The 25,470-nt window shown below is 37.4% G+C and overlaps 1 protein-coding gene and 1 pseudogene across 13 annotated transcripts in view; one reads left to right on the top strand and one right to left on the bottom strand.

Moving 5' to 3' along the window:
* The window catches only part of TSGA10 (testis specific 10), a 135,927-nt gene that overhangs the window by 2,557 nt on the left and 107,900 nt on the right, over positions 1-25,470 (top strand). For 4 of the 13 annotated variants that reach the window (XM_073897841.1, XM_073897843.1, XM_025868990.2 and 1 more), the window contains exons 2-5: positions 12,076-12,204; positions 15,077-15,241; positions 22,104-22,319; positions 23,770-23,883. Coding sequence is in view for 2 of the 13 variants with exons in the window: in XM_025868984.2 (XP_025724769.1) it covers positions 12,076-12,204; positions 22,104-22,319 (345 nt within the window). In the remaining 11 variants the exon portion in view is untranslated. Of the gene's footprint in view, positions 1-12,075; positions 12,205-15,076; positions 15,242-18,535; positions 18,621-22,103; positions 22,320-23,769; positions 23,884-25,470 lie in introns of those variants that run through there. The other 9 variants (XM_025868986.2, XM_025868984.2, XM_073897838.1 and 6 more) reach the window with 6 other exon arrangements.
* On the bottom strand, positions 5,132-6,179 carry LOC112821669 (small ribosomal subunit protein eS1-like; annotated as a pseudogene).

Here is a 25,470-nt window from a genome sequence, read left to right as displayed (position 1 = left end):
GAGACAGTTTTATAAAAAGAAAACAAGTTGATATTTTTGTGGAACCAGATTTCAGAATCCCATATAAAATACTCCAGTATTTTTAATTATTCTACCAAAACATTTGGTGACATTTGTTGAGCATATATTATATGTATGGTATTTTGCTCAAGATTGATATTTTTTTCTTTTTAGCACATGAACTCCTATTTCATGAAAAAATGAAAATTCTACCAGGCAGGACTTTCTTCAGATTTCTACCCCTTCTTATGTAAATCTTCACCTGACCTTGCTTTCCTCTTTCTAGTCTCAAAGGACAGTGCACATGCTGTTTATTTGGGTTTCCTTTTATTGGCTCAGTGGCCTTTCTCCATTAGTTAACATTAACCCATGTCTTAGGAATCTTCGATGTGTTTATACTGTAGGGCTTCTTAATCTAGAGCACAGGAACTCTAGGGAGTTCTTCAACCCCCTGAAATTGATTGTAAAGTTTTATATGTGTTTTTATTTTACTGAGGGGAGGACTCAGGGCTTTTGTTTAATTCTGAAGGGAGTCCTTGATATAAAGAGAATTAAGAAAAAAGTTTTTCTCCTTTGTAACAACCCTTCAACAACCGTGGTCTTCTATCTTTCGCTCTACTTCTCATCTCACAATCATGCTTCCTAAAAGAAGTCTACATTTTCTATTTCCTTTTGTTCATTACTCATTTATTAGTCCTCTTTAAATGTGCTTCTACCCCATCTGCACCATTGAAACTACTTTGTTCGAATCATCAAAATTTTATTATTTTCAGAATGTTCTATTGACCACCAACTTTGTGCTGGGCACTTCTGTAGGCATTAGAGATGTAACAGTGACCAGACAAAAGCCTAGATCTCTTGGAGTTTACATTCTAGTAGTGGGGAGACAGACAATAAACAAGTGAAAAAATAAATGATATAATTTCAAATAGTGTTAAGTGCAAATAACCTGATGAAAGAGTATCTAGGAGAGAGGCTACTTTAGGTAAGAGGTCAGGTAAGACGTGCTGACTTTTGAGCCAGAGAAGGAGCCAGCCATGCACAGGGCTGAGAGAGTGTTCTAAAGAGAGGGAAAGCAAGGACAGAGACCTTGAAGTGGAATGAGATTGGCACAGTGGAGGAACAGAAAGAAAACCAATAAAGCTGGTGGGTGAAAAAGAGAGTACTAGATCTATTTAGGGAAGTGAAGGCAGGGCCCAAATTATGTAGGACCTTAAAAAGTTTGGATTTTTATTCTAATTGCAGTGGGAAGCCATTGGAGTGTTTTGAGCAGGATCTCACGATTTTAAAGTGATAGATTTGATTTCAATTTGGAAAAAAGTTGTAGGGAGCAATAGTAGAAGCACAAAGACCACTTAGGGAACTGTTCCAGTAAAGGTGTGGGAGATGAATATGGAGGTGGTAATAAGCATGTTGAGAAGTGGATGGATTTGGGAAATATTTTAGAGGTAGAACTAACAGGGTTCATTGTTGGGGGTTAGGGAAAGAGGAAACAAAGACAATCCCTTGGGCACTGCACAAATGATGCATTTGACATGGGAAAGAACTGGGAAGGAACATAGTGGAGGCGGGGTTGACAGCAGGAGTGCAAGTGGGGGGCTTAAGAGGTCTGTTTTAGACATGTTAAAGTTGTGATGGCTTTGGACATTCAGTAGACATAATACAGTGTGTTAAGTGCTCCAGTAGGAGTATATTCATAGTTTTGGGGGAATACGGAAAATATATCCTAAGTCTGTTTTGGGGGAAGTTAAAGTCAAAGCCACTTTTTTTTTGTTATCTTTTTCACTATATTCTCTTAGCATACATGTGCACACGTGCATTCCTCTGATATGGCACTAATTATGTTGTACTGTAATTTCTGATTTATTTGTTCTGGACTTCCCTAGAGCCACTGAGGGTTGAGATTGTAGGTTTTTATTTGTTTTCCATGTTTCTTTTCTTTTTTTTAAGAGAGAGAGAGAGAAAGGAGGGGAGGGGTAGAATGAGAGGGACAGAGGCTGTCAAGCTGCAGAGTCCGACATGGGGCTCGATCACACAACCCTCAGATCATGACCTGAGCTGAAATCAAGAGTCAGATGCTTAACCTACTGAGCCACCCGGGCACACCTGTTTTCCATCTTTCTATCCCCAGAATCTAATACTGGTTCATTCTTATCCTAGCTATTTATAAATTTGTTTGAAAAATGAATAAATGTGACTGTTAAAATCTGGAAGTATAAACTGAAACAGTGACAGTGGGAATAGAAGAAATGCACTTGAGAGTGATTTTAGGGAAAAGATAAGTAGAACTTGATGGCCAATAATATATATAGCACTTCTTGCCAGGTAGTGTTCTAAAATGCTTTACTGTAACTCATTTAATCCTCACAACAGCTCTTGGAGGCAAGTACTGTTATCGTTCCTATTTTACAGATGAAGCCGTGGCCAGGGAAGTAACTTGCTTATGGTGCAGCTAAGAAGCAGCAAAGCTAGTATTATGCACATAAGCAGTCTGATGCTAAAGAACAAGTTCTTTACTATTAGGCTATGTTGCTTCCTCATTGAGAATGATTGTGATTCTGGCTTGGGTTTTTATCATAATAATTGGCTGCTTCCAAAGTACTTTTACTTCCATTCTCTGAGATCTGTACAGGAATACAAGTTCCATTTAGATAGAGATTGTGGGAATGTGGAGGATACTCAGGTGGGCTGAGGTGGGGAACCTGGCAGGAGAGACATGGGCATTTCAGATACACCGATTTCTCTCCCTTTTCATTTGCTTCCAGAGCTAGTGCAGAGCAAGTAGCAACTCTAAAATTGCTGCTCAGTTGCTCACAATTGTCAGGGAGACTTTTGGCTTCTTCCTACTTTTAATTTCTAGTGTAACTTGATAGGTAATTTTATAGAATCTCTACCTGACCAGTTTACCAAGGAGAAGAAGGAAAGTTCAATTTTATCTGCTTTTGTACACTCCTTTATTATCAATCTGTATAAATTTTTATTGGTACTTTCCTATTATGCAGAGAGTTCGGTGCAGGTTGGTAGGAATACAGAGAGCTCTAGGATATTGCTTGTTCTTAAGATTCTAATAATTGGGATTGTGGAAAAAGATGGCAGAGGAGTAGGGGACCCTATTTTCAACGGTCCCCTGAATTTAGCTGGATATCTACCAAACCATTCTGAACACACACGAAATCAGCGTGAGATATAAGAATATATATCTGGATCTCTACAAACAGAATATCTCCGATGGTCTTGAGGTATGAAGTGGGGAGCTGTGATTCTGCACTCAGATGTTAGAAGATAAACAGAAGGGGGAGGGAGCTGCCATAAGCTGGTGCCAGGAAGGTGATATAACACCAGAGCACAAAAGTGTCCCACGGTGGGACCTCACACAGACTTGCAGACTAGTGGTGGTGGGGAAGGGACTTTAGTGCAGCCCCCAGACAGGATCCAGGAGCTGTGGGTGCGCATGCGCTAACTGGGGGCAGCTCGCAATTTTAGAAGCACAAAGGGAGAGACGTGCCCGTCCCTGGGTTCCACAGCTGGCAGTGTTGCTGTGGGGCGCACAACCCGGGGAGGCTGTGGTTTTTAGCAGCACAGACAGAAACAGAGACATTGTGGCCTGGAGAGCTCAGTGAAGAGCAGACTGCGATTTCTCTGTTCTGAGACAGAGGTGGTTTGGATGTGGTCACTTCTGCTCTGACTTTGGGAAGAGATGCGGAAAGCTGCCAGGGAAAGCCGCTAGAGAACAAAAGCCCCAAAAAACTGGTTTACACTGAGCCCACTCCCAGCCCCCCCAAGGGGCAGGGCAACTCTGCCCAAGCAGGGTTGCCTGAGTAACAGTGCAGCAGGCCCCTCCCCCAGAAGACAGGCTGGAAGAACAAGAGGATGACAACCCGAAGATCCCTATAAAACAGGTGCATCTTGCTTGGGTCGTGGTTAATACTTTGGACTCTGTACATTCCCTCAACCACCCCCCAACAGAATGACTAAGATGAACCCCCAACAAAGAAAAGAATCAGAGACTGGCCTCTGCCACAGACCTAAGGGATATGGATATAAGCAAGATGTCAGAAATAGACTTCAGAGAAACAATTACAAAGTTGATATCTAGGCTTGAGAAAAATATTAGCGACAATATAGAATCCCTAAGGGCAGAAATGAGATCTTGATTAGCCGAACTGAAAAGTGCTATAATGAAATGCAGTCTAAACTGGATACTCTGACTGCCAGGGTAAACGAGGCAAAAGAATGAATTAGTGAGCTAGAAGATAAGATGGTAGAAAAGAAGGAAACTGAGGAGGCCTGGGAAAAACAGATTAAAGCCCAAGAGATCAGACTGAGAGAGATTAGAGACGTGATGAAACATTCCAGTGTCAGAATTATTGGGATCCCTGAGGGGATGGAGAGAGAGAGAAAGGTCTAGAAGATATTTTTGAGCAAATTGTAGCTGAGAACTTCCCTAATCTGGGAAGAAAACAAGCATTTGTATCCAAGAGGCAGAGAGGACCCCTCCCAAGATCAATGAGAACAGACCAATGCCCCAACATATAATAGTACAGTTTGCAAATCTTAGATCCAAGGATACAATCTTGAAAGCAGCTAGGGGAAGAGATTTCTTACGTACAGAGGGAGGAACATCAGAATAACTTCAGACCAGTCCACAGAGACCTGGCAAGCCAGAAAGGGCTGGCAAGACATATTCAGGGTACTAAATGAGAACATGCAGGCAAGGATACTTTATCCAGCAAGGCTGTCATTCAGAATGGATGGAGAGGCAAGGAGCTTCTAAGACTGGCAGAGAGTAATATAGGCTAGAAATGTACAGAGACAATCTATAGAAACAAGGACTTCACAGGCAACATGATGGCAATAAAATCATATCTTTGAATAATCATTCTCAATGTGAACAGCCTAAATGCTCCCATGAAACGGCACAGGGTTGCGGATTGGATAAAAAGACAGGACCCATCCATATGCTGTCTACAAGAGACTCATTTTGAACCTAAAGATACATTCAGACTGAAAGTGAGGGGATGGAGAACCATCTTTCTTGCCAACAGACCTCAAAAGAAAGCTGGGGTAGCAATTCTCGTATCAGAGAAATTTTTTTTTTAAGCATCACAAATATGATTTTTTATTTGTCACCGTTAAATGTCTGACTTTTAAACAGATTCTTGGACTGGTGGCTCATATCCATCAGCTCGTTCAACTTTAGCACTGGTCTCATCCCCAGTAGCTTTTCCAGAACTACTACCTTCACCATGAAGCAACATGAGCTTTCCCGATTCAAACTTGGGCTTTTTCAGCATTTTTACTTTTCTAATGAAGACATCATGGATTGGATAAATAGACTGACAAGGCTTTTCTATATCTTTTCTGATGCTGTCTGGAATCAATTTATTGATCACTTCTTTCAAGTCATCTGTTTGCACCTCTTGGGTCATGATTTCCAACATCTTTTTCCAAATTGGACAGATCTGTTGGTGCTGAGCATAAGAGGTCTTCCGAATCTGATTATTGCATTTTTTTTTAAAGTTTTTATTTATTTGAGAGAGAGAATGAGACAGAGAGAGAGCACATGAGAGGGGGGAGGGTCAGAGGGAGAAGCAGACTCCCTGCTGAGCAGGGAGCCCGATGTGGGACTCGATCCTGATGTGGGACTCGATCCCGATGTGGGACTCGATCCCGGGACTCCAGGATCATGACCTGAGCCGAAGGCAGTCGCTCAACCAACTGAGCCACCCAGGCACCCTGATTATTGCATTTTTTAGTAAAACCAACACAAAATAGATGAAGCAAATAACCACTGGTAGTCTTGACATCAACATGAGCTTTAGTCATGGTCTGCCATTTTTTGACTATGGAGCACATTTTGTCACTGGTAAGATCCATGCCATGGAAATTAGGCAGTTTTTGCCCTGAACATCCTCAGTAATTAGCTTGAATTTTCTAAATGCAACTTCATCATTCTGCATATCAGCAAGGCTCACTTCAAAGACATGATCCTTGAGGCCATCAGATGCGATTTTGGTTCCTTGAGTTCTTGTGACTAATGTTTTCCCAATATTTCTTATATTGAACATAGCTGGTGCTTTCACATCATACCGATCTTTCTTGGAAAATAGATCAACCACTTTCTTCTTGGCTCCCTTTTTGCCACCTTTCGTAAGGCGCTTGTTCTTGCCGACTGCCATTGGCACTGCTCAGGGAGCCAAAAGGGCAGGCAAATTAGATTTTAAGCTAAAGACTGTAGTGAGAGATACAGAAGGACACTATATTATTCTTAAAGGGTCTATCCAACAAGAAGATACAAAAATTGTAAATATGCCGCCAATATGGAAGTAGCCAACTACATAAGCCAGCTATTAACCAAAATAAAGAAACATACTGATAATAATACGTTAATAGTAGGAGACCTTAACACTTCACTCGCAATAATAGACATATCATCTAAGCAGAAGATCAACAAAAAAACAAGAGCTTTGAATGACACACTGGACCAGATGGACCTCATAGATATATACAGAACGTTCCACCCTGAAACAACAGAATACTCATTTTTCTTCAATGCGCATGGAACTTTCTCCAGAATAGACCACATACTGGGTCACAAATCAGGTCTCAACCAATACCAAAAGATTGAGATTATTCCCTGCATATTCTCAGACTACAATGCTTTGAAACTGGAACTCAATCACAAGAAAAAATTTAGAAGGAATTCAAACACTTGGAAGCTAAAGACCATCCTGTTTAAGAATGTTTGGGTCAGGGCGCCTGGGTGGCTCAGGTCATGATCCCAGGGTCCTGGGATTGAGCCCCGCATTGGACTCCCTCCTCAGCGGGAAGCCTGCTTCTCCCTCTCCCACTCCCCCTGCTTGTGTTCCCTCTCGCTGTGTGTCTTTCTGTCAGATAAAAAAAAAAAATGCGTGAACCAGGAAATTAAAGAACTTAAACAATTCATGGAAACCAATGAGAATGAAAACACATCAGTCCAAAACCTATGGGATACTGCAAAGGTGGTCCTAAGGGGGAAATACATAGCCATCCAAGCCTCCCTCAAAAAAAATAGAAAAACGCCAAAACACAAGCTAACTTTACACCTTAAAGAACTGGAGAAAAAACAACAAATAAAGCCTAAGCCAAGCAGGAGAAGAGAAATAATAAAGATTAGAGCAGAGATCAATGAATTAGAAACCAGAAATACAGTAGAGCAGATCAACGAAATTAGAAGCTGGTTCTATGAAAGAAGTAATAAGATTGATAAACCACTAGCCAGACTTATCCGAAAGAAAAGAGAAAGGACCCAAATTAATAAAATTATGAATGAAAGGGGAGAGACCATGACTAACATCAAGGAAATAGAAACAATTATTAGAAATTATTATCAACAACTATATGCGAATAAATTAAGCAACCTGAAAGAAATGGATGCCTTCCTGGAAACCTATAAACTACCAAGACTGAAACAGGAAGAAACTGGCAATCTGAATAGACCAATAACCAACCACTAATGAAATTGAAGCAGTGATCAAAAACCTCCCAAAAAACAAGAGTCCAGGGCCTGATGGATTCCCTGGGGAATTCTACCAAACATTTAAAGAAGAAATAATACCTATTCTTCTGAAGCTGTTTCAAAAAATAGAAACAGAAGGAAAACTTCCAGACTTGTTCATTGAGGCCAGAATTACCTTGATCTCCAAACCAGGCAAAGACCCCATCAAAAAGGAGAATTTCAGACCAATATCCCTGATGAATATGAATGCCAAAATTCTCAAGAAGATCCTAGCTAATAGGATCCATCAATACAGTAAAAGGATCATCCATCACGATCAAATGGGATTTATCCCTGGGATGCAAGGGTGGTTCAACATTCGGAAATCAATCAGTGTGATAGAATATATTAATAAGAGGAGAGAGAAGAACCATATGGTCCTCTAGATTGATGCAGAAAAAACATTTGCAAAATACAGCATCCTTTCCTGATTAAAGCTTCAGAGTATAGGGATAGAGGGAACATTCCTCAATTTCATAAAATCCATCTATGAAAAGCCCACAGTGAATATCATTCTTGCTGGGGAAAAGCTGAGAGCTTTTCCCTTAAGATCAGGAACACGACAACGATGCCCATTCTCACCACTATTGTTTGACATAGTACTAGAAGTCCTAGCAACAGCAATCAGACAACAAAAAGAAATAAAAGGTATTCAAATTGGCAAAGAAGAAGTCAAACTCTTTCTCTTCACAGATGATATACTTTATGTGGAAAGACTCCACCTCCAAATTACTAGAACTCACACAGCAACTCAGTTAATGTGCCAGGATACAAAATCAATGCACAGAAATCAGTTGCTTTCTTATACACTAACAATGTAACTGTAGAAAGAGAAATTAGGGAATCAATTCCATTTACAAGAGCACCAAAAACCATAAGATACCTTGGAATAAATCTAACCAAAGAAGTAAAGAATCTATACTCTAGAAACTACAGAACACTTATGAAAGAAATTGAAGAAGACACAAAAAGATGGGAAAACATTCCATACTCATGGATTGGAAGAATAAACATTGTTAAAATGTTTATGCTGCCCAGAGCAATCTGTACTTTCAACACCATCCCAATCAAAATACCAATGGCATTTTTCAAAGAGCTGGAACAAACAGTTCTAAAATTTGTATGGAATCGGAAAAGATTCCAAGGAAATGTTGAAAAAGAAAAACAAATCTGGGGGCATCATGTTGCCTGACTTCAAGCAGACACATAGATAAAACAGACACATAGATAAGTGGAACAGAATAGAGAGCCCAGATATGGACCCTCAAATCAATGGTTAAATGGTCAAATAATCTTAGACAAAGCAGGAAAAAAATATCCAATAGAAAAAAAAACCAGTCTCTTCAATAAATGGTGCTGGGAAAATTGGACAGCTAAATACAGAAGAATGAAACTCGACCATTCTCTTATACCATACATGAAGATAAACTGTAAATGAATGAAAGACCTCAATGTGAGACAGGAATCCATCAAAATCCTAGAGGAGAACATAGGCAGTGACCTCTTTGACATCAGCCACAGCAATTTCTTTCAAGACACGTCTCCAAAGGCAAGGGAAACAAAAGTGAAAATGAACTTTTGGGACTTCATCAAGATAAAAAGCTTCTGCACAGCAAAGGAAACAGTCAACAAAACAAAGAGGCAACCCACGGAATGGGAGAAGATATTTGCAAATGACACTACAGATAAAGGGCTGATATCCAAGATCTATAAAGAACTTCTCAAACTCAACACCCAAAAAACAAATAATCCAGTCAAGAAATGGGCAGAAGACATGAACGTCTCCAAGGAAGACCTATGAATGGCTAACAGACGCATGAAAAAACTTTCAACATCATTAGCCATTAGGGAAAATCAAATCAAAACCACATTGAGATACCACCTTACACCAGTTAGAATGGCAAAAATTGACAAGCCAGGAAACAACAAATGTTGGAGAGGTTGTGGAGAAAGGGGAACCCTCTTACACTGTTGGTGGGAATGCAAGTTGGTACAGCCACTTTGGAGAACAGTGTGGAGGTTCCTCAAGAAGTTGAAAATAGACCTACCCTATGACCCAGCAATTGCACTCCTGGGTATTTACCCCAAAGATACAGATGAAGTGAAAAGAAGGGGTACATGCACCCCGGTGTTCATAGCAGCAATGTCCACGCTAGCCAAACTGTGGAAGGAGCCGAGATGCCCTTCAACAGATGAATGGATAAAGAAGATGGGGTCCATATATACAATGGAATATTACTCAGCCATCAGAAAGGATGAGTATCCACCATTTGCATTGACATGGATGGAACTGGAGGGGATTATGCTAAGTGAAATAAGTCAAGCAGAGAAAGACGATTACCATGTGGTTTCACTTATATGTGGAACATAAGGAATAATGCGGAGGACATTAGGAGAAGGAAGGGGAAAATGAAGGGGTTGGAAATCAGAGGGGGAGACAAACCATGAGAGACTGTGGACTTCGGAAAACAAACAGGGTTTCAGAGGGGAGGGGAGTGGGCGGATCGGTTAGCCTGGTGATGGGTATTAAGGAGGGCATGTATTGCAGTGAGCACTGGGTGTTATATGCAAACTGAATCATGGAACACTACATCAAAAACTAATGAAATACTGTATGGTGACTAACATAACATAATAAAAGAAAAAAGATTCTAATGTGTGAGGAAGACCTATCCAAAAAAATAAATAGCTACACAGTTTATTCATAACCAGTACATACAGAAGTGTCAATGAAGAAGCGATCACTATTTGATGGAGAATATTGAGAACACCTAAGAGACTGTGGAATTCAGGCTGAGCCTCAGAAGTGTCTTTAGTTAAATGGTGAAAAGGGCAAGACTCATGAGCAAAAGTTAGTGTATTTCTATAATGATAATATGAACCTATGTATAAAGAGTATGGAGAATAGTTTGTCTTATATTTATAGAGGTGTTTTGGAGGTATCAAGTAGGAGATAAGTTTGGAGAAGTGGGAGGTGACCAAATTATGAAGAACTCTGAATGTGTGGCAGGTTACAGCTTTAATTGAAGAGATCCTTGAAGTGTAGTCTCTGTACTAGCCAAATAAGGAATTACTGAGCAGCATTTTTAGAAATGCAGTATTTCAGGCCTAATGTGAATAAGAAAATTCCTAAGTGATTCATATGTTCAGTATTGAAAAGTACTATTATAGTGTATAGTCTGAATCTGTTATTCTAAGTCAAATGTTTATGGCTAGGAACACTTTTTATTTTATTATGTTCAGTTAGCCAGCATATAGGAACATATTTTTCAACAGAAACTATGTAAGAAGTAGGATTTTGGCCTAACCTATACAGTCCTAAATGATTCATCAATTAGAAATACTCTGTGAGACCTAGTGCTGAAATTCTAGGTGAGACAGTAACTGCTGGAATGAAGAACAAACAGAAAAGCAGATTTATGTCTGGTTTAGGGAAAGAGAAAAAGGGAATTAAGCCTGTACTACTAAGTGCTGGATTGTACTGGTGGAATACAAAGTCAGTGACTGGGGCATTGCAATCCTATCATTTCCCAAATGCTAGATTTGGAGAATAGCATCTGTGTTGCCAGGAGAGATCTAGGATGCTTATAGCAAATTCTCTCTTCCTTAACAGAATGGCAACCTTGATTCAGGGAAAGGACAAATTATTTCCCTAAATTACACAATTTCTGAGATACATTGTCATGTAAAAAAGCACAGTGTGGAGTAGTATGTGTAGTTCGCTAAAGTGAAAAATATTTTAACATGTTATTTTGCACATGTGCAGATATATATATAGGAAAAGTTCCTGCAAGTGGAATTATTTGTACAGAAGCTCTGTGCATTTGTAATGTTGCTAGATTTTGCACAGTTGTTCTCCAGAAATACCGTATCAATTTACACCGTCACCACTGATGTGTAAGAATGTTAAATTATATATCCAACTTTCTGATCTTTGCCGTTGTGAGGTTAAAAAATGGTATCGTGGTGGTGTTTTAATTTGTGGGATTGAATATCTTTCAGTCTGTTTAAAAGCCATTTCTGTGAAATATCCATATTCTTGGCCAATTTTTCTATTAGGGTATTTCATTTCCTTTTTTATTTATATGAATTATTTCTATATTAGGGAAGTTAGCCCTTTGTGATATGGGTAGCAAACCTTTTTGTTAATATACAAAAGCAGCAACAAATAGGTAGCTAGTAGCTATTATATTGGACAACACAGGCCTAGAAGTAGCCTACATAATTTGCTGATGACCCATATTTCCTTAGAACAGTCGTTACCAAAGGGATAGGATGGGATATATTTGTTTTTTCTTTTTTTAAAGAGCATGTTTAATATTGTTTTATATTTGGAAAACAGAAAAAGTTTTATAACATGGGATTTTAAGAAAGTAAAGCTTGATGAAAATCCTCTTAGCTGGTGAGACAAGGTTAAAAATTATTGCAAATGTATCTAAGAATATTGTTAATTTCCAAAGATCATTGACTGTTGTGAAAAACCACAAAACTGTTTTAAACTGAATGCCTCTGTATCATTCCCATTTTTTTCCCACTAGGTTACCACCAAAGAACATGATTTTGGTCTAGGGGCTCCAGTTTCTGAAGCTGAAAAATACCAGAATAAACTCCAGCTAGAACAAGAAGTGAGAAATCAAGATAAATTCATCTCTGCACTGAAATTACAGGTTACATTTATTTCCCTGAAATAATTTGGGATGGGGACCTATTTTAAAACAAGAAGATGGAGAATAAATACTAATTCAGTGTTCATAGGAATTTGATGGGTCTAGAATCATTCCATTTTTATCTTTATCATTTTGATACATGCAGATTCAGATATATATGAGTGCAAACTATGTGGAAGTGTTACATCCAGTGTTATTAAGTACATAATCCAACTTAAGTACTTAATTTCAACCTTGTGAAATAGTGATGTGATTTCCATTTTACAGACATGGAAGCTGAAGTTCCAAGAGGTTATAGAATTATTTGACTAACATGTGACAGAGCTAGGTAGGATTTATCTGAACTCCCAGGTTAGCTAGGATTTGAACCCAGTCCTCTGAACCCCAAGTTCGGTATTGTCTGTTTTCCTAGTGCCTGACCTGTGGTAAGGCTACTAATTAAGGCTAGTAAAAGAAACTTCCTCTTTTAGTAAGACAGAGTAGACTTACTTTACCCTATTTGTCCCACTAAGGACAACTAAAAATGCTGAACATTTTGTTATAAAACAAACATAAGGACATTCTGGAAGGTGGGCAGAAGGAAGACTGGCTAGGGATCTCAGCATACAATAAGTGACATGTTATTGAATTCACGGGTTTTCCTTTTGCTCCATGTATCTCAGAGATTGCTAGAAAAACTGGCATCTAGAATGGATGCAGACAAAAAAAGGACTAGGAAGGGGGCAGCCTAGCAATGTAGACCACTTTTTTTTTCTGTCCGAGGTCTTTATAATTTATATACATTTTTAACTTGGAAACAATCTCAAACTTATCTAAAAGTTGCAATTACAGAACAAAGAATATCTCCACCCCCCCCCAATCCCAAACCAATTTAGAATAAGTTGCAGACCTGATGTCCTGACAACCCTAACATTTGAGTGGGTATTTCCTATAAATAAGAACATTCTCCTACAAGATCTCAGTAGTCTGGTAAAATTAAGAAATATGTTGCTGCCAGCTAATCCTCTGACCCCATTCAAGTTTTTGCCATTGTCCCATAATGTCCTCAATAACAAAAAGATCTAATCCAGCATCACATGTTGCATTTGGTTATTGTGTCCCTTTATCTTCTTCATTCAGGAACATTCTTCCTTGATTTTTATGACCACAACACTTTGAAGAATACGGGCCAATTATTTTGTAGAATGGCCATTGATTTGGGTTTGTTATGATTATCTTTATGTTATGAACCTTTGGCTGTGTGGAAGCCAGTCTTCAAATTGGCCCCACCTCCTTTACTCCCACTCTAATACAGTCTCCTTACACATGGTACCAGAATTGATCTCTGTGACCAAGAGCATAGAGCAGAAGTGATTAAGTTATAAAGTGAGCTCTTGGATCACTTCCTCCATGGGAAGCAAGTTTCCACTTTGTGAGCAGCTCAGTGGATAGGCCCACTTGGAAAGGAACTGAAGCAGCCAGTAGCCAGTGAGAAACTGAGGCCTACCAACTATGTAGGGTAAGTTTGGAAGTGGATTCTCTAGCCCCACTTAAATCTTCTTTTAGTAAGAAGTTTTTTCTTACTTCTTAGAACTGACTCCTTTCACCTAGTGAGAGACCTTAAACCAGAATCACCTAATTAAGCCACTCCCAGATCCCTGATCCCAGGAAACTGTGACATAATTGTTGGCTTAAGGTACAAAATGAATACAGACAGGAATATCACAGAAGTGATGGTGGGTTCTTTTCATTGCATACTATCAAGTAGCACACAATTTCAATTTGTCCCATTAGTAATGATCTGTATTTGGATCCCTTGGTTAAAGTGTTATTTTCTGGGCTTTTCCCTGGTGAAGTTACTCTTTTTTCTCTCTTATTTTTTAATTTTTAATTTTTTTAATTATAGTTGACACATAGTGTTACATTAGTTTCAGGTGTATAGCATAGTGATTGGACAACTCTATGCTCTGCTCACTACAAGTGTAGCTACCATCTGTCACCATACAGTGCTATTATAATACCATTGCCTATATTCCCTCCATTTTACCTTTCATCCTCATGACTTACTCATTCTGTAACTGGAAGCCTATACCTCTCACTCTCCTTCACCCATTTTCCCCATCTTCCTCCCCTCTGGCAACCATCATTTTGTTCTCTGTATTTATGGATCTGTTTCTAATGCAGACTATTTTTGGACAATAACTGCCTACTCAAACACCATGAAAAAAACTATAGCCCCACTCCTGCTGGCAAAATCTGAGGAAGAAGCCTAGACTTCCACCCTTGTCAGGCTGTGACAAGGAGTTCCAGCCAGACATCATGGCCCACCCTCCAGGCTCCCACATCCCACCAAGCTGGTATCAAAGAGGCATGCTGGGGACCCTAGACTTTAGTGCCCACCAGGCAGTAAGAGCCCCCCACAACCGCCTAGTGTCAGCAAAGACCACATGAGGAGCCTAGATATCCACCCTCACCCAGAGCAACAGGTGTCCCCTTTCCTTTTTGTTGAGGTGGTTTCAGAGGGGACCTCATGCAGAGTCAGGACTTTTACCACCTCCTAGCAGTAACAAGTCCACCCACCCACAGTGGTGGTGGAGGACACATGGGAACAGTAACAGGGTGCCTGTATTTTTCCTTACTGTGGTGGTATCAGCAGAGGTCTGGTGGGGACCCTGAACTCCCATTCCTGCCTAGCAGTAACAAGGAAACCAGTCCTGCCCAGGTATCAACAGAGGCCTAGTAGAGAAATTGGACTTTCACCTACATTTAGCAATAAGAAGGTAGTGTCCCCCTTTATTAGCTGGAATTAAAGTCACAGGAAGTGTGACAAGAAACCTACTAAAACACAAGAGCAGATCTCAATGAAAAAATCACTTCTTATCTCAAAAATCAGGAATACTCAACCTTAATGAGAAAAGACAACCAAGAGATGCCAACACAGAGATGAATTAGAGATTATCTCACAAGGATTTTAAATCAATTATATAAATGCTTCAAGCAATTCTGACCATGTTTGAAACAAACACAAAGCTGGAAAATCTCATCAAAGAAATAAAAGGTATACAAAGAAGAATGAAGTGAAAATTTTGGAAGCAACCAAGATGTTCTTCAATAGGTGAATAGATAAATTGTGGTATATCTGTACAATAGAATATTATTCATTGATAAAAAGAAATGAGCTGTCAACCACAAAAAGACATGAAGAAACATTGAAAGCAAATTGCTGGGTGAGAAAAACTAACCAAAAAGGTTACATACTCTCTGATTCCAATTATTTGACCTTCTGGAAAAGACAAAATAGAGACATTAGAAAGATCACTGATTGCCAGGGATTTGGAGGAAGGAAGGGTGGGAAGGGTGAATGGAGCACAGGTTTTTTAGGTCAGTGAAACTATTCTGTATGATACAGTAATGGTAGACACATGTCACTAAGCATTTGTCAAAACCCATAGAATGTACAACCCAAAGAGTAAACCCTGATATAAACTCTGGATTTTGGTTAATGTGTCAGTGCTCATAATTGTAGCATATACACCATACTAATACCAGATATAAATAAGATGGGAAACTGTGTTGGGTGGGGAGAAGGGGCTCTGTACTTCCTGATTAACTTTTCTGTAAGCCTAAAACGTTCTAAAAATAATAAAGTCTAGGGGCACTTTGGTGGCTCAGTCAGTTAAGCATCTGCTTTCAGCTCAGGTCATGATCCCGGGGACCTGGGACCTGCGCATCTGGCTCCCTGCTCAGTGGGGAGTCTGCCTCTCCCTCTGCCCCTCCCCCCCGCTTGTGTGCATGTGCGTGCTCTCTCAAATAATTAAATAAAATCTTAAAAAAAATAAAGTATTTAAAAAATGCATGGGAGAAAATATTTCCAAATCATGTATCTGATAAAGGATTAATATCGAGAATATATAAAGTACTTCACAACTCAACAATCAAAAAACAAAACAACCCAATTCAAAAGTGGGCAAAGGACTTGAATAGACATTTTTCCAAAGATATACAAATGGCAAGCACATGAAAAGATGGTCAACATCATCATCCATTGAGGAAATGCAAATCAAAACCACAATGAGGTATCATTTCATACCTATTAGTATGGCTATTATCAAAACAAAATAACAAGTGCAGGTGAGGTTGTGTAGCAACTGGAGCCATTGTGCATTGTTATGGGAATGTAAAATGGTGCAGCCATGGTGGAAAAAGTTTGGCAGTTCCTGTAAAAGTTAAATATAGAATTACCATATGATCCAGCTATTCCACTCCTAGATATATCCCCAAAAGATTAAAAAGTAGGAACTCAAATACTTGTACACTGATGTTCATAGCAGCATGATTTTCAGTGGCCAAAAGGTGGAAGCAACCTAGATGTCCATCAATAGATGCTTAACAAGATGTGATGAGTACATACAATGGAATATTATTCAGTCTTAAAAAAAGACCGAAATTCTGATGCAAGACTGCAACATGGGTGAGACTTGAAAACATTATGCTAAGTGAAATAAGCCAGGCACAGAGGGACAAATATCTGATTCCACTTATATGTGGTACCTAGAATAGGCAAATTCATACAGAGTTATTGTTTAGTGGGTACAGACTTCGGGATAATAAAAAAATTCTGGAAATGGCTGTGGGATGGATGGTTGCACAATATTGTGGATGTACTTAATGCCACCAAATCGCACACTTAAGAATGGTTAGAATGGTAAGTTTTATGTATGTTTTACCACAATGAAAAAATTTTTAAAAAATACAGTAACTGAAATTAAAAACTCCGTGTTCTCAAACAACAGGATGGAAAGGAGAGAGGAATGAATTGGTGAACATGAGAATAGAAAATAGAAATAACCTAATCTGAACAGAGAGAAAATGGATTGAAAAAGTGCAAAGAGAGGCTCAGGGACAGGTGGGACTATAACAAAGGTTTAATACTTAGATCACTGGAGTCCCAGAAAGAAAGGTAAGAGAGGATGGGACTGAAAAAATATTCAGAGCAGTAATGGCTAAATATTCTCTAAATTTGGCAAAAGACTTAAGATGGATTAAAGAAGGTGAGTGATTCCTACCAGGAATCTCTCAAAGAAACCCATGCCAAGACACCTTGTATTCAAACTTATGAAAACTAAAGACAAAAAAAATAATCCTGAAAGTAACAGTTCATTGGTTATAGGTGAACACCAATCAAATTAACAACAGATCTGAAAACATGGAGGTTGGAAGGAAGTAAACATTTTTTAAATGCTAGAAGAAAACCCAGTATTCTGTATTCAGTGAAAGTATCCTTCAGAAATGAATGGAGAATCAACACATTCTCAGATGAAGAAAACTAAGAGAATTGGTTGTCAGCATAACTATCCTACAAGAATAGTTAAAGGAATTTCTCTAACTAGGAAGGAAGTGATAAAAGAATCTTGGAAGAGGGGCACCTGGGTGGCTCAGTTGGTTAAACGACTGCCTTCAGCTCAGGTCATGATCCTGGAGTCCCAGGATCGAGCCCCACATCGGGCTCCCTGCTCAGCAGGGAGTCTGCTTCTCCCTCTGACCCTTCCCCCTCTTTTGTTCTCTCTCTCATTCTCTCTCTTTCTCAAATAAATAAAATCTTAAAAAAAAAAAGAATCTTGGAAGAATATTAAAGACAAGAATATGGCTAAAAGCAATACAATTTCCTTTTTTGTTTTCTACATTATGTTTGTCAAGTGTAGTTCTCAATGGATGTAGATGAAATATTTAAGATAATTATTTTATTAGCAGATGAGGGTAAAAGGATATAAGGGGTATAAAGGGAAGTAAGTTTTCTACACTTCACTTGAACGGGTAAAATGTATGCTGTGCTAAGTTACAAATAAGTTACACTTTGAGCAACTACTAAAAAGCTATACAAAGAGATTTCTCAAAAACACTATAGATAAGTTAAAATGGAATTAAAAAAAGTTCAAGTAACCCACAGGAGGGCGGGAAAAACAAAACAGAGAAAACAAAACAGAAACAACCAAAAAGAAGTCACACTTGAATATTTTTTTTACTGAAGTATAGTTGACTCACACTTGAATCTTAGTATAAAAGTCTAAATATACCAATTAAAAGACGAAACTAGTAAACTGGATTTAAAAACCTGATCTAGCTTTATACTTTCTGTAAGAAATTCATTTCAAATATAATGATACATGTAGGCTGAAAGGTTGAAAGGCATACAAACCAGAAATGAAGAAATAAAACTGTCCCTCGTTGTAGATGTCATGATCTTCTACCTAGAAAATCTCGTAAAATCTACAATACAAAACTAGAACTAGTAAACAAGTTCATCAAGATCACAATACAAGCCATACATATTCATTTTCTTTCTGTATATTAGCAATTAACGTGTGGAAATCAGAAATGCAATATCATTTACAATCACTCAAATAGGAAATGGAATCCTTAGATGTCAATCTAAAAAAGTAAGTATGAATTTATAATCTGAAAACTACAAAATGCTAATGAAAGAAATCAAAGAAGGTCTAAACAAATGGAGTGACATCATGTTCATGGATTGGAAGCCTCAACATAGTAAAGATGTCAGTTCTCTCCAAATCAGTACACATTTAATGCAATTCTCATCAAAACCCCAGCAAAAACTATTTTGAAAAGAATAAAAGTGGGAAGAGTCATTCTCTTTGATTTCAAAGCTTAATATATAACTACAGTAATTAAGACGGTTTGGTAGTACTAGAGGGATAGACACAGATCAATGATACAGAATAGAGAATTCAGAAATAGCCTTACACAAGTAAAGCCAAAAGGTTTTTGACAGAAGGAAAGATAGTCTTTTCAACAAATGGTGTTGAAACAATTGGATATCTTTCAGGGAAGAAAATTTAGACCTAAACCTCACACCTTACACAAAAAATTAATTAAAAATGGATCATAAGTTTAAATGTAAAACGTAAAAACTATGGAACTTTTTTAGGGTAATATAGAAAATCTTCAGGACCTTGGGCTTGGTGGAGAGTTCTTAGATGTGACACCAAAAGCAGATTCATAAAAGAAAAATTGATAATTTGGACTTCATCAAAATTTAAATCTTCTGCTTTGTGAAAAACCCTTTTAACAGGATGAAAAAACAAGCTACAAACCATATTTCTACCAGAAGAATCATATGTAGGATACATGAAGAATTTTTTTTTTTAAAGATTTTATCTATTTATTTGAGAGAGAGAATGAGATAGCATGAGAGGGGAGAGAGTCAGAGAGAGAAGCAGACTCCTTGCTGAGCAGGGAGCCCGATGCGGGACTCGATCCCGGGACTCCAGGATCATGACCTGAGCCGAAGGCAGTCGCTTAACCAGCTGAGCCACCCAGGCGCCCAGATACATGAAGAATTCTTAAAAGTCAGCAGTAAAAAGGAACAATCCAATTAGAAAATAAGCAAAAGATGTGAAGAGATATTTCATAGAAGGATATATGTTGATAAGCACATAAAAAGATGTTCATCCTTTCTAAATGTCAGGGAAATGCAAATTAAGACCAAGATGAAGTAACAATGTACACCTATAAGAACAGTTGAGATTAAAAATAGTGACAATGCCCAGTGCTGGCAAGGATGAGGAGAAACTGGATCACTCATACATTCCTGGTAGGAATGGAAATGGTACAACCACTCTGGAAAATAGTTCAGTTCTTTTTAAACTAAATATATATTTATCATATAGCCTAGCAATTGCACTCCTGGGTATGCCAGAGAAATGAAAACTTATATCCATTCAAATATTTGTATATGATTGTTCATAGCAGCTTTATTTGTCATAAGGACTGGAAACAACTACAATTTCCCTTAATCAGTAAATGACTAAACAGACTGGTAATCCATACCATGGAGTATTACTCAGCAACAAAAAAGAATGAACAATTGATCCATGTAACTTCAATAGATCTCAATGGCATTGTGCTGAGTGAAAAGACGATGTCAAAAGATCACATACTATGATCTTTATCACATGATTTTATTTATATAACATTCTTGAAAAGACAAAATTATAGAGATTAGTGGTTGCTAAGAGTTAAGGATGGGGAAGGGAGAGGATGTGACTATAACGGGGTAACAGGAGGCCAATCCTTTGTGGTGATGGAATAATTCTGTATCTTACCGAGATGCTGACTACAGCAGTCTATACATGGGATCATGTTGTACCAATGTCAAATCTCTGAGTTTGATATTGTACTATAATTATTTAAGATGGAACTATTGGGGAAAGTGGGTTAAGGGCCCAGGAGATCCTTTTGTACTTCCTGTGACTCTTCAGTTATTTCAAAGTAAAAAGTTTTTTTTAAAGCTACTTTTTGAGTACTTGTCATCTGCCAGAAATTTTACTTGAACTTTTATACCTGACTACAACCCTGCAAATTGTGGGTATTCTCTCCATTTAGCAGATGAAAGTCAAGAGGCTTCCATTTATTCTTTCTGAAGTCAGATGCATCTCTTAGGATCAAGAAAATATGGTAAATTGTCAGGATTAAGTAACTGGTAAAGAACTACAACAGGACTTGAACCTGTCAGCCTAATTCCAAAGCCTACATCCTTTCTACCACTTGAAACTGCCTCTTCTAAAGTACTTGTGGAATTTAGAAAAGTAGGGTTTGATGTTAGAGGTGAGGAGAGTGAGTGTTTAATTTATAATTTATTTGTTTTATTCATTCATTTAAAAATAATTTGAGCATTTTATGCTAGATATATAGTAAATGATACAGAATTAAGAGGTGTGTTAATACTGAAGTTAGAGACAATGCCTTTAAAGTTGCTTAGAATTTAGTGGAAGGCACAGGAAGGTAAACAAATAATATATGTTATAAAATACCAAAATTAAACTGTGTAAGAGACTTTATGGGAGCACAGAGAGGAAAAGCATTTAACCTCTCCTGGTGCAGTAGAAAGTTAGCAAACATTTTTAGTGTGCTCTTACTGCTCAAAAGTGTGGCGCTGTAGAAGCCATGAACAAAGATAAAAAGACATATAGATAGATAAATTGAAGTTTATGTGTGTTTATCCCACATCCTATAGTTTTAAAAAAGATGCAAATAATAAAAACAGCTTAGGTAATAAGAATAGGGGAAAATAAACTTAATGAAAGCATGGGACAAGAATAGTAGACAGGAGATAATTGCATACAGGTTCTGTGCTAGTTGCTAGAGGTGGGTTGCAGGTAGGCTTTAAAATTCCTTGAGGCCAGGGCAAAAAAGGAAATTTTAGTTAAACAATTCACCATATATCCTGACAATCATTTTCAATGGGTCTAATGTATTTTTTTTCCTTTGAAAGCATTTGGATATCTCTGTGATAGAAAAGGCCCTTTTCTTCATCATTTGATGGTTTGATAGTGGGCTGGGAAGGAAAGCTGTGGGTCCTCCACATTAGTCAGCAAATACTTGATTGATTTGGTATTTAGCTTAGTCAAGTAAGTTATTGATAATGTTTAAAAGAACTTTTTTTTAAAGAGTTAACATATTTTGTTAATAATTAGAAATTTAATTCTGAAGAACATCTAATTGATATTAATTATTAAAATTAAGTAATTTCAAGACTGGCTGTGCTCCCCTGCTAGAACCTCCAAACAAGCTCTCAAGACTGGTTTCTTTTGTGTAGGTATAAATATTTGGCTATTTTTCTAATAGTTTTGGCTAAAAATCAATAGTGATTAAATTTATTAATTGTAAATTGTCTTGGAAGATGTAGCTATAAACCTTTACATTTTCATTTAATACATTTTTTTCAGATAGGTATTACATTCACATGGTACAAAATTCAGAAAGTGAAAAAAAATATATATAGTTAGGTCTCCTTCCAGGGAAGCAAACCTCCCTTCCTGATTCCAGTCACCTGCTTGTTCTCCTCAGAGGGAAGCAAAGGAAATATTTTAATATGTTTATTTTCTTTCTAATTATAACAGATTGAAGATCTCAAACAGACAAATCATGGCTTGGAAGAATATGTTAGGAAACTCTTGGATAGTAAGGAGGTGGTAAGCAGTCAAGTAGATGATTTAACCAGCCACAATGAGCATCTTTGTAAAGAATTGATTAAAATTGACCAACTAGCAGAGCAACTAGAAAAAGAGAAAAATTTTGTGGTGGATATCGCCGACAAAGAACTTGAAGAAGCAAAGGTATTATATTTACCACTGATAGAATTTTTTATTGAGTTATAATTGATATATAGCATTACATTAGCTCAAGGTGTACAACATAATGATTCAGTATTTCTATATATTGTGAAACGATCACTGCAGTAATTCTAATTAGGATTTTATTTCTACTTTAGGATTGGGATTTTAATTCTACTCTAAACATCATGCAATTATTAAATGCAATGGAAAAAGTGACATTCACATTTATATCATTTGACAGTTTTTTAGATTTGACATTAGATTTAAATGTCTATTCTAAGGATTAAATTGTATTGCACATTTTATTTCTTTTAAAACGTTGTGCTCAAAAACTTCCTAAGTAATATGTAGCCTAAGTAATATGGTAAAAACTTCAGGCAATAAGAATGTTCTGTAGATGTGGTCTCTCTCTCTCTCTCCCCCCCCCCCACACACACACGCAATGGAAGATTGCTCAACCATCAGACAGAATGAAATCTTGCCATTTGCAACAACATGGATGGAACTAGAGGGTATTATGCTAAGTGAAGTAAGTCAGTCAGAGAAAGACAAATATCATATGATTTCACTCATATGTGGAATTTAGGAAATAAAACAGATGAACATATGGGAAGGGGGAAAAAAAGAGCAGAAAGTACACCATAAGGGATTCTTAATGATAGAGAACAAACTGAGGGTTGATGGAGGGAGGTGGGCGGGGGATGGGCTAAATGGATGATAGGTATTAAGGAGGGCACTTGTTATGATGAACACTGTGTGTTATACGTAAGTGATGAATCACTAAATTCTACTCCTGAAACCAATATTACACTATATGTTAACAAGAATTTAAATAAAAATTTTGAAGAAAAACAGGAATGTTCTATATATAGGACATTTTTCTCCCTTCCTAATTCATCTCTCTCCTGCAGAAATATCTACCAACAAATAGATAATACATATATTTCCATCCTTTTTTTCTGTTTTCACACACAGAATTTATTTCACACTTTAAAAAGATTTTTTAATCAAAGTTTTAAATTTCTGTGTAGTACAATTTGTCAGTCTTTACTGACTTCTGAGTTTTGATTCTTTTATTTTTTTGAGGTTCTCCCCCTTTTTCAAGATTTGAGTAGACTTTATTTTTAGGGCAGTTTTGGGTTTATAGCAAAATTAAGCAGAAGGTATAGAGATTTCCCATATACCTCCTGTCCCTATATATGGACAATCTCCCTTTTAGCAACATGCCCCACCCAAGTGGTACCTTTGTTAAAATTGATGAACCTACATTGACTCATTGTTATCACCTAGAGCCCATAGTTTACATTAGGGTTCACACTTGGTATTATATATTCTAAGAGTTTGGAAAAATAGAATGAAATGTATCCACCATTATAGTATCATGCAGAATAATTTCACTGCCCTAAAAATCCTCTGTTCTCCACCTAGTTTTGATTTTTTTTTTTTTTAGGAAGATCTAATCACCTCAAGAACTACAAGAATATTTTCTACAGTTTCTTTTAATACTTTTAAATATTTTTTTAAGTTTTAATTCTTCTGGAATTTATTTTTGTTCTAGTATGAGGTATGGTTGGATAGTCCTTTCTTTAGTCAGTGATTTGAAATGCCATTTTAATGAACTACTAAATTCTCATATGTGCATGGATATGTCTCTGGATTGTTTGATTTCATGAATTCATGTGCTATTTTCTGTGCCACTATCACATTATTTTAATTAGTGTAGCTTTATGATATTTTGATAAACATTTTATTTCTTGATTGAGTTTTTAGTACTCTGCCATGAAATTTAGAAACTAAGAACATTAAAGTAAGAAACTTCACATATTATAAACTTTGACTTATAACTAGGCTATACTTGAAACTATGAGATACAAATGTTTGACATCTGAGGCCATTAAGGTTTAGGGTAATTTGTTACCTAGGAATAGAAAATAAAATAGTAAATACTCAAAACATTTTAATGTAATAAATGATAGAAGTTACATTATACCTTCACACAATTATAAAAATGAAGATAGTTTCATTTCTCATTATTGTCTAATGGCTTATAAGCAAGATACAGTGTATTTCAATGCCAAAATTAACCTCTTGAATTTTTTAAAAAGATTTTATTTATTTATCTGCCTGAGAGAGAGGGGGGAGAGGGAGAGTGAGAGTATAAGCAGGGTGAGTGGCAGGCAGAGGGAGAAGCAGGCTCTCCACTGAGCAAGGAGCCTGATATGGGACTTGATCCCAGAAACCCAGGATCATGACCTGAGCCGAAGGCAGACAGATGCTCAACCAACTGAGCCACCCAGGCATCCCTCAGCCTATTGAATTTTTAAATGATAATATGTGAATGTGCTCCTTTGTCTTGATTTTATTAATCACCAGATTAGTAAATTGTCTGTAATAACATAGTTTCCTTAAGCTTATTGTTGTTCCATGTTATTTCTTAACCTTTTAATGTACTCTTGGTAGCACATAATAAAGCATATCATATGCTACTTTGGGTGCATATCCATGCACATATGAGGTACCCAAAGTAGCATATGATAAAACCCTTAAATGATTAGGCTGAGAACATAAGTGTTATTGAAGGCATTGTCTGTTAAAGTAATTTGAAATATAAGAGCCCAGTTAATAAACTGTAGGATGGTATTTGTTTAGATGCAGAAATTTTGCTTATTTAACTGGTGTAAAGGATAAATAAGCTTGAATTAGTGAAAAGACTGAGTAATGAAATACTGAAACATGTGAAGTTTCTTACTTTAATGTAAGGACACAGCTTTTTTTTTTTTAAGATTATTTATTTTAGAGAGAACGAGAGAAGACAGCACAAGTGGGAGGGGCAGAGGGAGAGGGAGAGAGAATCCCAAGCAGACTCTGCTCAGCATGGAGCCCAATGCAGGACTTGATCTCATGACTGAGATCACGGGACCTGAGCTGAAACCGAGTCCAACACCTGATAGCACCATCCAGGCGTCCCAGGACACAGTCTTCTTTAACAATGTTACCTGGAAGAGGCTCTGAGAGATTAGATAAGAATGACTTGTGAATTATTTTCCTTGTAATGGTTGCTACTAAAGTATTTGAAGGACATTTAAAAGTAGCTTGACTATTTTAAACATTTCTCAATAAGCTCTTCTGTTTGAACTGTTTCTTTAAGAAT

Source organism: Callorhinus ursinus, unplaced genomic scaffold (assembly GCF_003265705.2).
Source record: "Callorhinus ursinus isolate GAN/ISIS: 27379988/994484 unplaced genomic scaffold, GSC_fseal_2.0 scaffold10, whole genome shotgun sequence".
In the NCBI taxonomy this organism is placed as follows: Eukaryota; Metazoa; Chordata; class Mammalia; order Carnivora; family Otariidae; genus Callorhinus; species Callorhinus ursinus.
Note: the sequence above shows the minus strand (reverse complement) of the source record. Positions and strands in the feature narration are given on the sequence as shown.